This window comes from Megalopta genalis, chromosome 11 (assembly GCF_051020955.1).
Source record: "Megalopta genalis isolate 19385.01 chromosome 11, iyMegGena1_principal, whole genome shotgun sequence".
In the NCBI taxonomy this organism is placed as follows: Eukaryota; Metazoa; Arthropoda; class Insecta; order Hymenoptera; family Halictidae; genus Megalopta; species Megalopta genalis.
Genome location: NC_135023.1, coordinates 8,041,239 through 8,058,807, shown reverse-complemented (window position 1 = coordinate 8,058,807; position 17,569 = coordinate 8,041,239). Strand labels below are relative to the sequence as shown.

At 41.1% G+C, this 17,569-nt stretch overlaps 1 protein-coding gene across 3 annotated transcripts in view; it reads left to right on the top strand.

Annotated features, from left to right (window-relative positions):
- Positions 1-16,480, top strand: part of rho-5 (rhomboid-5) — a 397,572-nt gene extending 381,092 nt beyond the window's left edge. For 2 of the 3 annotated variants that reach the window (XM_076525363.1, XM_033480043.2), the window contains exons 13-15: positions 664-960; positions 1,629-1,782; positions 6,072-16,480. In XM_076525363.1, the coding sequence (XP_076381478.1) occupies positions 664-960; positions 1,629-1,782; positions 6,072-6,503 (883 nt within the window). In that variant the 3' untranslated portion in view covers positions 6,504-16,480. The remainder of the gene's footprint in view (positions 1-663; positions 961-1,628; positions 1,783-6,071) is intronic. The other variant, XM_076525362.1, reaches the window with a different exon arrangement.
- The last annotated feature ends 1,089 nt before the right edge of the window (positions 16,481-17,569 follow it).

The following is a 17,569-nucleotide window of genomic DNA, read 5'->3' as shown; positions in this document are numbered from 1 at the left end:
TTAATATTATTATTATAAAGCTATTCGAGCGATGAGTTCTGTAGTTCTAAGCACAGTACATTCTCTCCAATTTTTAATCACCCTAACGCTCAGATTGTGCGCAAAAATGGTTAATTTTGGAAGAGGAGATCGTCTACGACTATTATTATTATTATTATTATTATTATTATTATTATTATTGTAATTATTATTAATATTATTAATATTATTATTATTATTATTATTAATATTATTAAACTATTCGAGCAATAAGTTCTGTAGTTCCAAGTTAGGGAGTAAATTCTCCCTAATTTTTAATCACCCTAACGCTCAGATTGCGCGCAAAAATGGTCAATTTTGGAAGAGGAGATCGTCTACGACTATTATTATTATTGTTATTATTATTATTATTATTATTATTATTATTATTATTATTATTATTATTATTATTATTATTATTATTATTATTATTATTATTATTATTATTAATATTATTATTAAACTATTCGAGCCTTGGGGCTCGTTTTCATAATTACCGATTGTTATTAACTATAAAAATGAGCCGCGGGAGGTCTAATAATTATTCATTTTTATGCACGATCTTAGCGTCAATTAGGGAGAATTAGCTATAGGATATTCGGTGAACAGTTAAAATCGAGGAAATTCGTTTGCCCTGTCCAACAGTAGAAACGGCAGCCAAAGGGGTACAGGAAACTTCCCGGTGGGCAAGTACAAGCACAAAATGGCGGAGCACATGGTATGCGAGGTGATCGGACACCCATGCTGTATCGGTATCCACGGGATGTGTCGGATCACCACGAAAGAATACTGCGACTTCGTGCACGGCTACTTCCACGAGGAGGCGTCCCTCTGTTCCCAGGTCGAGTGTTTGCACGACGTTTGCGGCATGATCCCATTTCTCCATCCCGAGTGGCCGGATCAGTTCTACAGGCTATTCACCACCATTTTCCTTCATGCCGGGTAAGCTTCGTTATCGAAGAGATATTAATCGACCGATCGACGTGTTATTTATTAATACCGAGCCCATTAGAAGCCTGCTTAATGGATTCTGTGATCACTTGGGTCATTCTGATCATTCTGATCATCCTGATCACTCTGATCACTGTTATTATTCTGATCACTCTCTTTTTGATCACGATGATCACTATGACCATTCTGATCATTCTGATCACTCTGGTCATTTTTATTACGATAATCACTCTGATCACTCTGATCTTTTTGATCACGATGATCACTATGACCATTCTGATCATTCTGATCACTCTGATCACTCTGATTATTCTGATCACTCTGATCACTCTGCTTACTCTGATCACTCTGATCACTCTGATCACTCTGATTACTATGATCACTCTGATCACTCTGATCACTGATCACGCTTACAAGAAGCTTTGCCATCAAAACTCCCATAAAATACGACTAAATCGGTTAGGTAATTGTCAAAGAATTTTCCAAAGAGCGTACAAAAATGTCCTTCGATTTTTAACCCTGAAAATCGATTTGCAAATCGATATAGAAAATCTTTATCTCGCATAAAGATCCTAGGAATTGTTATTCGTAAATATTTCTCTCGAACCACTGTCGTCCAATTAATTTCACCGACGAATTATCCACGACTTCTTTTCCAGAATTCTCCATCTATTCATCACGCTATTGGTTCAGTACTTCCTCATGCGAGACTTGGAGAAGCTTACGGGATCGTTTCGCATCGCTTTGATCTATTTCATCGGGGCTCTAGCTGGAAACCTGGCCAGTGCGATATTCGTACCTTACAGGGCGGAGGTGAGTTGTAAATTTGAATTTTCGTACGAATCATAGTACGTGCCGCACAGTTCGAGGCGCGGAGAATTATTATACAGAGACGTCACACGGCGTCGCTGTTCCGAAATCGTACAACATTCACATCAGCGGGAGGAGTAGTTGTCGCAGATCCGTAACTTTTGCCGTGTAATTTAATTATCGCGAGCTCCCCATTGAATCAGAATTAGCGCCGTTCATTTTACATCGACGTCAACGACGATTGCTAACAATTAGAAGAGACGAGAAAGGAGCATTTTTTACTTCGCGCGCGACGACGACGAACGAATAAAAAGTTGCTCCGTTTACAACTGATGGAAAAGGCCAACTATTTAACAACGAAATGTTCTATTATTTCATCTCGACACATGTTTTACTATTCTTCGTTCAAAGAAATACATCTCGTTCCTTTCTGAGAATATTGTTTGAACATAACTGTTTCACTTCTTTCTAGCAGACTTACGTTGAAAGACTTTTTCATTGTCCATTTTCCTTTGAAAAAGAATCATTTCTGCAAGAAGTAAGAAAGCGATTGCGCAAAAGAGACCGCCCCGTTTCGTATACAAATAGTATCAAAGACGAAATAATCGTTCCACTTGCAATTACCAATACCAAAAATGACGCAACGATCTAGCCGCAATTTATTATTCAAATTGCGCGAAGAACCGCATCCCCGTCGCATTCTCGTAACACGTTCTAACAAAAAAGAAGACAACGCTCTATGATTCAATTATCCCCGGTTCTCCGACGAACAAGAAACGCGCCGTTGTCCATTTTTCTTTTTCGGCAAGAAATTGTAATTCGGCTATCTGGCTTTAATTGGCCGCCGCCGCGTCGCGTCGCACCGGCACGATTTTATTGGCCGTTGCCGGCGTCGCCGCGAAGTTTTAATTGAATAATCTCACGGCGCGTTTAACGGAGCATTTCATTGTGTATCGTCGATTTAATCGACTCTTTGACCCGGCGTCGTCGGGTCGACGTAATTGCTCGGGGACCACGTTGCCGCGCCGTGACTCATATTCCACGGGAAACGGTAACGGTATTACAATCGTTCGTTTTACGACGCCGTTCCTGCGCTACCGGCGTCTTATCGCCCGATAGTTTACCCGTTAACACGCCGGCGAACTCCAGCCGCTGCTGCACGTCAATTCTATTCCGGGGGGGAGAGAGGGGGAGGCTTGAAACCGGTACGATTTTGATGCCGGTGTCGTTGCTAATAAGTCCGCGCCGGAATCGATGTAACGCCGGATCTTTGCTGCGCCGACAATCGTTGCAGCGACGAAATCTTTGCTGCGCCGAAATTTTTGCTGCGCTGGAATCGTTGCAGCGCCGAAATCTTTGCAGCGCCGAAATCTTTGCAGCACCGAAATCTTTGCAGCGCCGGAATCTTTGCTGCGCCGAAATTTTTGCTGCGCTGGAATCGTTGCAGCGCCGAAATCTTTGCAGCGCCGAAATCTTTGCAGCACCGAAATCTTTGCAGCGCCGGAATCTTTGCTGCGCCGAAATTTTTGCTGCGCTGGAATCGTTGCAGCGCCGAAATCTTTGCAGCACCGAAATCTTTGCAGCGCCGGAATCTTTGCTGCGCCGACAATCGTCGCGATACCGCGATATCCACGAGCACCGAAATCGTTGCGATACCGAAATCTATGAGAGCACACCGAGATCAATAAAATAGCGAAATGTACGAGCACCGAGATCAACGCAATACCGAAATGTACGAGTAACGAGATCGTGACGATCTCGAAACGATAGAATTTCAAGAAACGCGTTTGCAAACCTCGTTAATTTCTCCTGTAAAAATATCGATATACAACGTTTCGCTTTGATACAAAAAACACGAAAAATAGCACAGTTTTATCTCCAAATTTACGTTCCTCCACGAATTTTCGAATTATCTGATTTTAAGTTTATAATTTCTTGAGATCTTGCGAGCTTCGGCAGTCGAAGTGTAAAAAAAACGCTTCTACAATTGGGCCGCGGATTTTGTGGATCTGCGGCAAAAACGAGCAGCTGAAATATGAAATTGCGAAGACACGGAATGTATCGAATAACAGTATTTTCAATTTATTAATCCTTTGCAGTACGAAGGCGCTTGTTTCAACCCACGATAATAGTTCATTTGGCACGATTCTTTCTATTTAATTATGACATTGAACGCGTACGCTTATAGAGGACTTCTATTAACTGACAATTCATCGAATACAAACTAAATAATGTGTGAAAATTCTTTCGAGAACAGTGTATCAATCTTTCGCGTCGCCACTCGAGTGCAAAGGGTTAAAGTTACTATTATACTTATTAAAGAAAAGAAACAATCCATATTTAATTTCTGCTGCGCGCAGTCGTCTTGGAAAATTGTTATGAAATTTCTGCTTCGTGTAATCGTCCCGGAAAATTTGTATTTTGCACAAAAAGGTTGACATTCCGGCAATTCGAACGGAACAGTGCCGGAACGACGTCGGATAAAGCGGGGCATGAAAGTGGCATTGTCGGTGAACCAGTCGAATTCGTCTTGATTAGTCCGGCCCGAAGGTGCAGCATGCCCCGAGCAACCAGATCGCCGATATAAACGCTACAACCACCCACCGCCTCATTAATTATTGCCCCGCGGACCTGATTACGCTATCGGCGAATTTTAAACCCGGTCACGTTCACCTCGGCGCGGTATCGCGCGCGATCATTTCCGCAACCGGTACATTATATTACGGTTTCGAACACGTTCGATGATTCCGCCGGCGGGTTCTGTTATGGTAATCGGCCTCCCTGGGACGCGGAGTTACTTCGTCTCAATCATGGCAACCATTACCGCACGCGCAACGCTACCGTAACGAGCTTGTTCCTCGTTATTCGCGTGTTACACGAGTTTGCGCGGCCCGAGACTAAGACATTTAATGCGTCGCCGGTGTGACGGGCACGCTCTGTTCGTCGGTTTTGTGGATCCGGCGAATAGTTTATGGGACCAACATGATGGATTCGGTACGTCGGGATCGCATCGTTGCTCGAATTTTTGTGCTCGATGCTTGGCCTTGCTCGCGAGCTTCGCGAATCGCAGAAAATTCTCCCCGATTTTCCTTGTAAACCAAAAATGGCCGATTTGGGACGAAGAGATGCGATTATAGTAGTTGCCGATCGTCGAGAATTATAAGAACGAGGCGCAGGGCTCGAATAATCGTATCTCCTCTTCCGGAATTGTCCATTTTTGTTTGCAAGCTGAAGGAAAATTCGGGGAGAATTTACTGTAATTCTTTGGAGCTTTTAAACCCGTTTATATTCTGCACGGTTTCAATTGTAGTATAAGTTTGAACGAAGAAGTTCGACTAAAGATTTCTTATTGAAATTGTAAGAGAAAAGAATTGGGATTCAGTCGTTTAATTTATAGAATATTTATGGAATATGTGGAACATTTATTTGCAGAAAATTATTTGCGCGATAGTAATCGAAGACGAATATCATTATATATAATAAATATATATTAATATTATAGATATTAAATCATTGAGACATGTTTGTTACGAGTAGACTGCCGATTTTATGCACTTGTGACAAACATGGGCACTTATTATTTGAAAGAATATTTGAAACAATATTATTTGAAACAGTAGAAAGATTCGAGACATTTAATAACGTCAATGTAATTGTTTACCATTGCGTCGATGACTTAACCGCTTCGCTCTAGCTCTAACGATTAATCCGATAGCATTAAATCGAAAAAGTTTCGTTCCATCGACGCAATATACAGGGTATCTCATAATTATGCTACCACCCGGAAAGGGGAGATCCCTGAGGTAATTCGAGGTAACTTTTTCCTTAGCGAAAATGCGATCCGCAGCTTCGTTTACGAGTTATCAACGAAAAACAGCGACCAATGAGAGGCGCGCTCGACTAGCGCGAGGCGGGCCAGTCAACGAGCGGTCGAAGCCCATTGGCTCGGCTAATTGACTCGCCCGCCCCGCGTGATCCAAGCGCGTCTCTCATTGGTTACAGTTTTCCGTTAATAACTCGCAAACGAAGCCTTGTATTGCAATTTTGCAAAGGAAAAAGTTACTTCAAATCACCTCAGGAACCTCCCATTTCCAGATTACGAGACATTGTCGGATTATCCTGTAAACTCAAGCAGTATTTAGTCGCGACATAACACATCCGATTATCAGAAACGAGCAGAAAGCAGTTTCCGAACGACCCCGAAATTCCTCGAAATTTCTGAAACGTCGTAGCCGACGACTTCAAGTATCTCGACGTAAAATTAACGCACTGGTGCAATTGAATGATTCCAGGTGGGTCCAGCAGGCGCGCACTTCGCGCTCCTGGCGACGCTGATCGTGGAGGTGCTGCACTGCTGGCCGATGCTGAAGCACCCTCGCCGCGCCTTGTCGAAGCTGATCTTCATCCTGCTGTCGCTGCTGGTGCTCGGTATCCTCCCGTGGGTGGACAACTACGCGCACCTGTTCGGCTTCATCTTCGGTTTCCTGGCGGCGTACGCGCTGATGCCGTTCATTTCGTTCGGCCATTACGACCGTCGCCGTAAGATCTGGCTGATCTGGATCTGCATGATCCTGATCGTGGTGCTGTTCACGCTGCTGCTCACGTTGTTCTACAACGTGCCGGTGTACGAGTGCGAGGTGTGCAAGCTGTTCAACTGTATCCCGTTCACTAGGGACTTCTGCGCCTCCCAGAACATCAACTTCAAGCGCGAGGAGCCCGTATGACACACGGGGCCGTGCTTCGAAGTCGTATTCGAAACATCGTCCTCATCGTCATCGCCGTCACGAACCGCGCTGGACGCGTCCCGGTGGCAGCTGCTGGTCCTGGCGTTGCTCTGGCACCCCGGCAAGCTGGCCCGGCCCTACCGGACGAGGCCCCGAGGACCGGGGGCCCTGTTCCGCCAGCCGGTGAACGCGTAGCCCCCGCCCGGAGGGTGGATTTCGCGCGGCCGATCCGGCAACGAATCTGGAATGAACACACGTGTTCGTCGCCACGAACGAACGACACTGCCTTAAACTTAATAAAAAAAAAACAAACAAATTAAACGATCCGTCCGGGGGCCCAAAGGACTTCGCCGCGAAGCGACGCGGAAAACACCTCTTATTCTTCTTCGGCCGGGGCCCCCGGCGGTGTGTACATATTAGCAACACAAGCCTTTACGTAAGCGACCGGTTCACAATGGTGCTCCTCGCTGTTCCTGCGAGGATCCACGAACGATTATTATCACGGCCCGGGGGGGCGTTTTGCCCGCGGGCCGGAACACCGGAGACGAGGCCCCGTTGTTCGGCTAACCGAACGGACGGGAAGGCATCCCGGGGCCTCCGAACGTGTACATAGCCAAACCGACGACTCTTGTTACATACGATATACATAGGGAACGACCTTGATTACCTTTTAAGTTTAGGGAGGAGAGATAGGGTGAGCGAGAGAGAGAGCGAGAGAGAGAGAGAGAGAGAGATTGAGAGAAAGAGCGAGACATAGCGGTGAGAGTGTGTGGAACAACGTTGAAAGTGTGCGCACGTGTCTCGTTGTAAAAGAAGACGCGAAAATAAACAAAAAGAGAGCACCCCGTACCTCCGACGCCGGAACTATCTGTGATGGGCCGCGCGGTTGTCTTCGAGAATATTTTTCATAAGCCACGCGCTGTCAACGGCTGCCGACGGCTCTCAACATCTAGGGAGAAAACCCAGCCCCAACCGGTTCACCGCGGAATCGCACGAGCTTAATTTTAAGGTCGAATGGGAATAAGATGGAGGGGGGGGGGGAGTGTGGGAGCGAAGAATTGGGAAGAGAGAAGAACGAAACACGGCTCGATCGGAGGAGGAGAAGGAGGAGGAGGAGGAGGACGACGCCGATGGAAAGTGTTAAACGATAAGTATCTGGTGAAACGAATCAATTTTTTATAAAAAGAGAAAAGAGAAAACGAAGATGCGCGCGAGAGTGATCGGTGAACGGGAGCTACTAGCGAGGCGAGCGATATCAGGACAATTAATCAATTTCCACCCTGTACATAATTGTAGACGACGAGGAGGATCGGTGTTCATGGGGGATGGGGGAGGGGGGGATTGAGGGGGCGAACGGACCGAGGTGTGTGGCTCGATTTTTCTGGCTCGGATTTTTGTGGCAAAACGATCGGATGAACGGGGACAGGATACTGCGACGTGCTCGTGAAAACGTGTATTTTATTATGAACTGCGCGAAGAGGAGGCCATTTCCACGGGGAAATTCGTCGCGTTTGCGATTGTTTGACGCGGTAATGCCGGCGACGATTTGGTGAGCTTGCTCGATGCTGCGCCGGGATCGAGAGGTTTCTTGCATGCTGTAAATTCTTCTTTTCCTTTTTTTATTATTTCTGTTCTTTTTACGACAGTTTCTTTTTTTCTTAAAAAAAAAACCGCGAAAACTTAAGAAGTTTTGTGCAATTAATGTAATATATTTATTTATATCGGAAGGGTGGATTGAATCGCGTGAATTAGATTTTCAATATATTATTACATTTCAATTTCAATCATAATCAAATTGGGAAGATAGAACGGATCGACGTGAAAATGAATTTTTTATTCTGAGCTAGAAGTTCCAAGTGTGTTAAAGACATTATATATTATTGATATAATTTATTATATATAATATATATTATATCTTATTTATCCTTTATATCGATATAGTATATTTTATATTGTTTTCGAAGCGTGGCGTTTTCTGCTCATTAATTTATTAATCGTGAAAGATGCGAGTGATCTTATGTTATCTAATTTCGAAAGCAATTGTGATTCCTTCGATTATGATATATTATTTTCAATACGATTATTTTCAATTCTATATATATACATTACATGTATTATTTTAATATCTATATTATATGCTTTATTTTATCATGTATAAAATTCTATTCTTCTATTTCCAAATTGATTAATTGAACGAGCAGATTAATCTGGAAAAAAGTAGGGGACAAATGAAGATGAACTAATATGCGATGTAAAATAAATTTAATAGGATTCTTTGTCGTTTAATTTTTTCGAAATTTTTCAATTTGGTTAACAATGCGTACCACGGTTTGGTCATTAACGTGAATCGCAAACGGTTTTAATTGTTTCCGTCGTTGCTTGTTAAATCGAGAGAATCATTCCCCGAGAGCTTAGTATCGATTTGGAATTCGTTTCTCTCGAGAGTCGAACTTTCGCGTGGACAAATAGGAGCAAGTATTTTTCGATCTCGATGCAGCATCGCGTGCTCTGTAAGGTTTTCGATGTGAATCGAGTGAACGTGTCTCTCGACGAACTGTTCGCAGGCTTGGCAAACGCATGGCGTTCTAATTAATAATTTTCATAAATATTTCGGAACATTTTCAAGTAAATTCTATTTATGTAAAAGCTATTACAATTATCCGCGCAGACAAATTGAGAGAGAGAGAGAGAGCAATTACAATAGAAAATTTAAATTTTCTAGAAAATAATGAATAAACGATCAAATCACAATAAATAATTGCAATTCCAAAGGATCTGATTTCCAAGCGATCGCCAGACCTAATCGCGATTAGGTTCGTTCAGAGACACGGTACGTTGAGGAAACGTGTGCTTTCCGTTTGCGTTCGTGTATGATATGAACCCTTTCAGTATTTCGAGACAGCTACTTAATTTTTATAATAATCCCAGTGCCGAAAAATTCGCGACACGAAGACGGAGCTTCGCGGAGCTTCGTGTTTCGTGACGGGAATGATCCTCGTGACGAGAGGACGAGTTCTACGGAAAATCGGAATTATCGAGAAAGCGAGATCCCATTTCATTTGTTCGCGTCGCGGAACTTCGAGCGATTTCAAGATTATATCGATTAAGCAGCGTGAAATTGAATAACAATATACGGGACCCGTTGCATTGATTACACTGTGTTGTTCGAAAATGCGAAGGCATGGTTTTCTATCCTCGTACGTGTTGAGCGTGCCACGAAACGAGCCGATGATCTTCAGCAAGCATTTAGAACATCCTTGTGATCGGATGTTGGGGCGATTCATTGAAAAACAAATTGGAGCAACGCGGACTCAAATCTATGAATATAAATGCACTAATATATAGGAGCATTATAATGGACCTATGTAAACGATCGTAAACGATTTACCAAGTATATCTAATCGGAAAGCAATTTTTATACTATTTCTCTCTTTGTATTCGACGCTAATATCTACAAAAAAAAGAAAAAAAACAATAACAAAATTTACCGACGAAGTATTTAATATTGTAATCCTTGATTTCACTTTATTAGCGCGAGCCGCGCGGGAAGCGGGGACAAGGCAAAATTTGGTGCAATAAACGTATAAAAATTTTTACCTAGGCGTGCGTAAGGATATACATAACGAAGAATCGAGGGGAAACACGTTTTTCTTTTTTCTTTTTTTTGATAATACTATCGAGGTCGTGCACGAAGAACGATCTTTATCCTTATTTTTTCGTTCGTCGTCGACCTTTCTTTTTTTTGGTCGACGCGAATTATGATCCTTTGGCGAGCACAACAATTACGATAATCGAAAACCATGCTCGTTGGAATAGTAACCGATTAATGTCGAATAATCGAGATTCGTTTAACAATTTCTGCGTTACGAGTAATGCCGATTTGTATTTTTGCCATTCGATAGTGCCGCGCGCACAAGATTTCACCGCGCAAGATATATTTCAAAAAATTGAGAAATTATATTTTCTTCTCGGGTGATTCATCTCTGACTTCTTGGAGGAAAATGTTGCACAATGATAACTGCTTCGTGAAATTCTGTGATCCCTGGCCTTGCGATGCTTCGTTGAACTTGATCGAAATATCGGAACGTGTTTAAAATGTGTCTGTGGCATTTTTTTGCTGTCATTGTTTGTCTCTGAGACGATATTTTTTTATATTACATATGTTATATATAAATATTATATACATTATAATATATATAGTATATATAATAGTAATAATAATAATAATAATATAATAATATATATTAATATATTTAATATATATTACTACTATATACGAGAGATTATTTATATTTCATTATTATATATATTATATATAATATACTATATTATTTACATTATATTATATTTCTTTTATGTATTATTTATATAATATATATATATAATAGTAATAATAATAATAATAATATATATTAATATATTTAATATATATTACTACTATATATTGTTATTTATATTTTATTATTATATATATTATATTATATTTTTTTATATATTATTTATTTCGATGACCTTAAGATTTCCATTGCAACAATATTGCAAGGCGAGGGACGAAAAAGGCGGACAATTTTTAACAATCCTTCTTCGACGCCCAAGAATCGAGAAATCGTTTGAAACAAATAAAATAATCAGGTGTTTTGGCGGTTCTCTAGTAATATAATTGACATTCTATTGTCTCCATTTTCAGTTTCAATAGGAAGTATTACCGCAGCATTGCCTCGTTGCCGGTGCACAAACCACCCGCTCGATCAAAATTCTTGAATCGTTAATATCCGCATCAAAAAAACAAAACGAAAAGATTCGAGAGAATTTTTCGTCGAATCGAGAAACAATCGGAAGCTGATAACGAGTCGCGAATTCGTTGTCCGTCTATTAACAGGCGAATCTTTAACGTTTAACAGAATTCGTGTAATCACGCACAGACTGTGAACAATGCGCAAAATGCGAGAAAATGCTGAACAAATTGAAGAGAAGAAAATGATGCGCCCGTGACGAGGCGTATGCTGCTGCTCTGTTCGCCTAGTTCAATCATTTCTGAACGTACGAAGCGTGAGACACGAATGATTTAGCGAGTGGTTCGAAATTTTGTGATAAAAAGGCAGCTTGAACGGGTTTTGAAAGTTCGGATCTATGTGAGAAGGGTTCGCGAGGATCGAACGAAGGAAAACAAAAAGCGGTTGGTTTAAGAGGAAGAGGGGGTCCAGGACCTTCGACGATACACACACACACACACATACGTACACCACAGGCGCGCACCCACGCGCATACACACGCACACACATATATACGCGCGCACACACAGAGAGATAAACACATCCTACGCGTACACAGAGAGAAAGAGAGAGAGAGAGAGAGAGACAATGAACGGAGAACGTGAACAGACACCCACCGAACACACTGAAAAATAAAAACAACAACTTTTCGGATTATATAAATATATAAATATATAAATATGAGTATATAAATATACACGTATACATAAAGAAAAAAAAAACCGTACGAGTTAAGAGGAGAGCGAGGTGGACCGTGGCGATTGTCGACGAGCAAAAAAGTAAAACATATTGTTATTATTGTAAATGTGTCATATACAGGTAATAGCATGCCATACGAAGCAAACCGAAAAAAAACATAATAAGAAGACGAATCTGAGGAGGGTCGGCGGAGGGAAACGAGTGAAACAAAAATTCGAGAATACCCCTTCGATATTTCCATACCGATCACGGCGAGGTGGAATGTCGTCTTTCGCCGCGGGGACGATGAGAATGTTGACTGCGTTTATGGTCGCCTCGGCTTCGGGAGGCCGCGCGCTTTCGGCGGTTCCCCGTTAAAAAAAATCAGCTCGGCAATCGGCGGATTATAGCATCGTTATCGAATCGGAGAGAACGTTCATTTCGACCCCCCCCCCCCGTTGATTTTCGACGAGCGTCGCTGACAAACGTGACTTTTTTGTACGATCCCTCGCGACCTTGTTCCATTTATCGTCGTGTAAATTGATGCACACACACACACACGCCCCCCATTGAGATATCGTTTTGTCGCGTCCCCCGTTTGGCTTTACGACGATGTAACGACGGTGTCTGTAATCGTTGATTTGAACAAAAAAGCATCGGTAAAATCATTAACGAGACGAGTTTTCCTCTCATTGTTATCCCCGCCCGAAGTACACACCTTGACATAACCTTCGACGAGTTCAAACTAACTGACATTGAAAGATGATTTTGAGATATAATCGTACGATATGGAGACGTTATACGTAATAAAGAAAGTTAAGTAATGCCTTGTAAAATTCGACTGTGGATTTTTATGCGAATTCCTGTTTCTGCGTCATTCATTCGTTGCCCGCGCGAATCTCCGCCCGATCGGGAGGATCTTTCGACGCGAAATTCGTCGAGCGAACGAATTCGGCTAGTCGTATCTTTTGCCTCGATTTATTATACTTGCGGTATTTATTTATTATAAATCGAGGCTAAAGATGCGAGACGGAAGTCTGATTCGTATACTTAAAATAGTGTTTACAGTAAATTCCTCTCTGATTGACCCTCGGCTGCGAAACGAAAATGGACAATTCGGGAACAAAAGCTGCGATTGTTCCAGCCTTACGGCTCGCTGTTATTGTTGTTGATAATCGGTGACTATAAAAACGAGGTACCAGACTCGAATAATCGTATCTTTCTCTTTCTAAATTGCCCAGTTTTGTATATAATCTGAGCGTAAATTAGGAAGAATTTACAGTATTTATAACATGTACAGAAAATAATCGAATTTGTGCTCGTTCGCAAGTACAGTGAATTCTCCCTAATTTTCCTGCAGATTATAAACAAAAATGGACAATTCGATAAGAGAGGATACGATTGTTAAAATAACCTTGCAGCTTGCTTTTATAATCGTTGACAATCGGCAAGCATAAAAATCGAGCCGCGAGGCTCGAATAATCGCGTCTCCGTTTCCCGAATTGTCCATATTTGTTTGCAAGCTAAAGGAAACTTAGTGAAAATTTACAGTAACCAACGAATCGACGAAACATCAAACACGTGTTATTTTCACATTATAATCATCGTCAATATATCGTTTTCCGCGATCTGTCTTCGCAATTATCGTTCCACTTTCTACAATTTGATTTTCCATGACCACCATAAAACGTTGTATTATTTTTCCATCGCGAACGCGTCGCTTTCACCGATCTATCTCACAATTATTCTTCGATCTCAACGTTTGATTTCGATCCGACAATCGATTGCCAGGTCGCGGCGAAACGCGTGCCGACGAAAACTTCGAACGACTTCGCAAGCTTAATTAACGACTGATTTTCGAGCTGAGAAATGGTCGCAAGCCGGGCTCGACGCCGAGAAACTATCAACGATGCACTGCCGATTCGATCGCGTTCAAGCAGCTGGAACCGTGCCGTGAATATCGCTGGACCGATTTACGACGAGATTGGGCGAACGACCGCCGATTCTTTTTCGCCGAACAGCCGGCGCCCCCGCCCCCGTCCGAGGTCGAGGCGTCGCCCCAAAAAATAAAAGTGCTTAACGACGTTTAAATCCGAAGGAGTCACCATCCGACGTAGAGATTGTGTTTGTTTGACGTACTCGTTTTTTGAGCAACTCGACTAGCCGGGAACGTGTCGAGCACGGGGTTCTAAACACCCCCCGAGTCTGCATTGTCGACGCGTGATGAAACGATTTATATTGTACACGGAGGTCCTCTCGACGATTCGCTCTCGATCCGTCGTGTGAAGAGGATAACTGAGCATACAGACGAACAAACAAACAAACAAATAAAAAAAGAGTAACGAGAGAGAGAGAAAGGGAGAGAAAGTGAGCGAAAAAATGAGAGCGAGAGGAAGAACGAAAGGGAGAGAAAGATAGAGCGTGAGAGAAAGAGAGAGCGAGAGAGAGAGAGGATGAACGAAAGAGAGAGAGAGAAAAAGAGTAATAAGTAATAAATAATGATAAAGTGGTAAAAGCACGCACCAAAGAGAAAATAAATAAAAAAAAATAAATAACGAGTCGTAACGATGTCTTGTAAATAAACGTATGCGTCGAAAATGGACCAAGGACCTAAATAGTGCAGCTCGTGTAAAAATTGATATCCCGATCTCGCTATCATGTAGACGAGCTCGGATGGTAGGATCGTTAAGTAAAGCTACAATTTATCCTAACGTTGTTAAAAAAAAAAAAAGAAACGGCGTGAGCAATCCTGAACGCGATCCTGCGTTCCCGGAGACCGTAATCGTCGCGATCGTCGAGATCCGCCCTCGAAGAACGTCGACGCATCGTTCGATCATCGTGGAATCGATCCCGTGGATAGATCGTCGGACGAGATTCCGAGAACAGAAGCAATTGATCCGCAATTTTAATAATAAAGGCAAATAATTCGCTGTTAATTAGATTGTTCTTTAATCGTTTGCCGTTTCATGTCGATCCTGCCGCGAGTTTTATTATACCTCGGAAATCGATGGCTGCGTTTAGGGTTTTTACAGAAATCTTCGTTTCCGATATTCTGCGGTTAGGCGACGGATAAATGAACGTTTAAATAATTGAAGGGATTTCGATTTTTCGGATCTCGGGGATTTTGGATATGGATGTTGCGGGATTTGAATATTCGGGACTGCAAAAGCATAGAAATTCCAAGATCTAAAAAATTAAAGCTTCAGAATATAAAAATTTCAAGATTCAGAAATCAAGAATTAGAAAATTCCAAGATTTAATAATCTGGCATTTGAAAATTTCAATATATAAAAATTGAGAATTCAGAAAATTCCAAGATTTAGTAATCGAGGATTTGGAAATTTCAATATATAAAAATTGAGAATTTAGAAAATTCCAAGATTTAGTAATCAAGGATTTGAACATTTCAATATATAAAAATTGAGAATTCAGAAAATTCCAAGATTTAGTAATCGAGAATTTGGAAATTTCAATATATAAAAATTGAGAATTTAAAAAATTCCAAGATTTAGTAATCAAGGATTTGAACATTTCAATATATAAAAATTGAGAATTCAGCAAATTCCAAGATTTAGTAATCGAGAATTTAAAATTTCCAAGATTAAAAAATTGAGAACTTAAAAATTCCAAGATTAAAAAATTGAGAACTTGAAACTTCCAAGATTTAGCAATCGAGACTATGAAAATTTCAATATATAAAAATTGAGAATTTGATCATTTTGAATGATTTAGAAGCTCGATCAAGCTCACTCAAATGAAGCTTGGTAATCCAGACATTTCGAGATCTCGAAACACGAGAATCAAGAAAACTTGAAAATATAAGAGTTAAAAAGTTTCAATATTTAGAAACTCTAAAATTTGAAGATCCTAGAAGCTTGAGATCTTGAAAGATGCAACATTCGACGATTCGTGGCACGGGAGATGATTTATAAAAGTCGAAGCAATGGGGGGAACCGACAGAACCGAGAATGATTTCGAAACGATCCCGATCTTCTTCGAAGTGGCTGCGCTCGTCGGCGACGATCATTGTCGACCGTAGATCCTGGATCACCGTTAGGACTCGATTCCGGAGACAGAGCGAATCCGTGCGAGAGAAAAATTATTCTAATGACAGTCCTCGATCCCCTTTTATATATATACATACATACTTTAAGAAGATTCCACCACAGCCGCGCGGTATTATTTTTCTGTATCCCTGTATCTATAACGAGTGATATAAGCATTAAACGATGGACTTAAGGGTTACGAGTAATACGACTGTACTATTAACGATTATTATGATTACTTCGCCAGTTTTGTTTCCATCTAGTAATCGGGTAAGGTTTTCGATTACGATTATTATTACTGATCATAAACGATGCATTGTAATTGTCGCTGTTATATACAATACATACATACGTGCGTATAGGCATACGGTGTGTGTGCACGCGGGCGGACGCGCGCGCGCGTTTGGGCACATACGTATGCGTATATAAGTCTCTTGAACAACATATTAATTTAATAACAATAAAGAAAACGTGAAACTCACATCTCTGCAGGCCCTGAGATTCTTGTTCCTTCGAACTCAAATTCGATCCGTCACTCCCACGTTTCGATTCGAAATCATTTTCTCATTTATTCGGATTTATGCCGCGAAAAATCTTTCTCTTTTCTCTCGCGCGCGAGCGTTTATCATTTAAGGTTACACGAAGTTTCTTGAATTATTACATAAAGCTTTTGAAATCGTCGAATCAAATAGAAAGCGTTGCGTTTTCTTTTATTACTTTAGAAAACGGTATCGAAATATAATGTCCAAATAACAAGCAAAAGTATCAAAAGATTTCGGAGCACCGATCATGACGATTCGAAAACAGATTTACTATGTAAATGCCGACATATATCGCGAATTTATTCTTTTTTCTGCATTTGAAATCTCGAAATTTCCTTTCTTGAAAGGAGACACGTGGAACTGTTTAAAGACACAGGTAAGAAATATTATACCCCGCAGCCCTGTTACCATGATAATAAATGTATTTCGTTACAATTAAATTAATGGCGTAATGAATTTATGCACACTTTGTTGTGTTTAATAGTTTAATTGCAAATGATTATTGCAGTTTCCGCCGTATTTATTCCACCGATTATTCGACATATAAATAAAATATCGTATCTCCTCTTCTTAAATTGTTCATTTTTGTGCATAATCTGAGTCGATTAGGGAGAATTTACCATACCACACAGAGAAGGTATCAGCGAGAATCGACTATTCCGTATACCTCATTCGTACTACGACACGTTTTATGATTCGATGAAAGCCATGAAGGATTCTTTAACTTGTTAATAACAACAGCGACAAAATGGACATATTTACAGTCAATATTGCAAGACGATTCAAAACAAATTTACATTTGCATAACCCGTTTATGTAACTGCTGACTTGCTGATTCTCTGTCTGTATTAAAGGGTTAATTTCCGTAGCGACAGCATAAAAGTAGAGGACACAGTTACCGACAATGGCAAGAGAGAGAGAGAGAGAGAGAGAGAGAGAGAGAGAGAGAGAACAAAACTCGGTGCAGTCGGCAAAAAAGGTAGCAACCAGCATACCGATGTACATTAATACGAACACACGGTAATGCT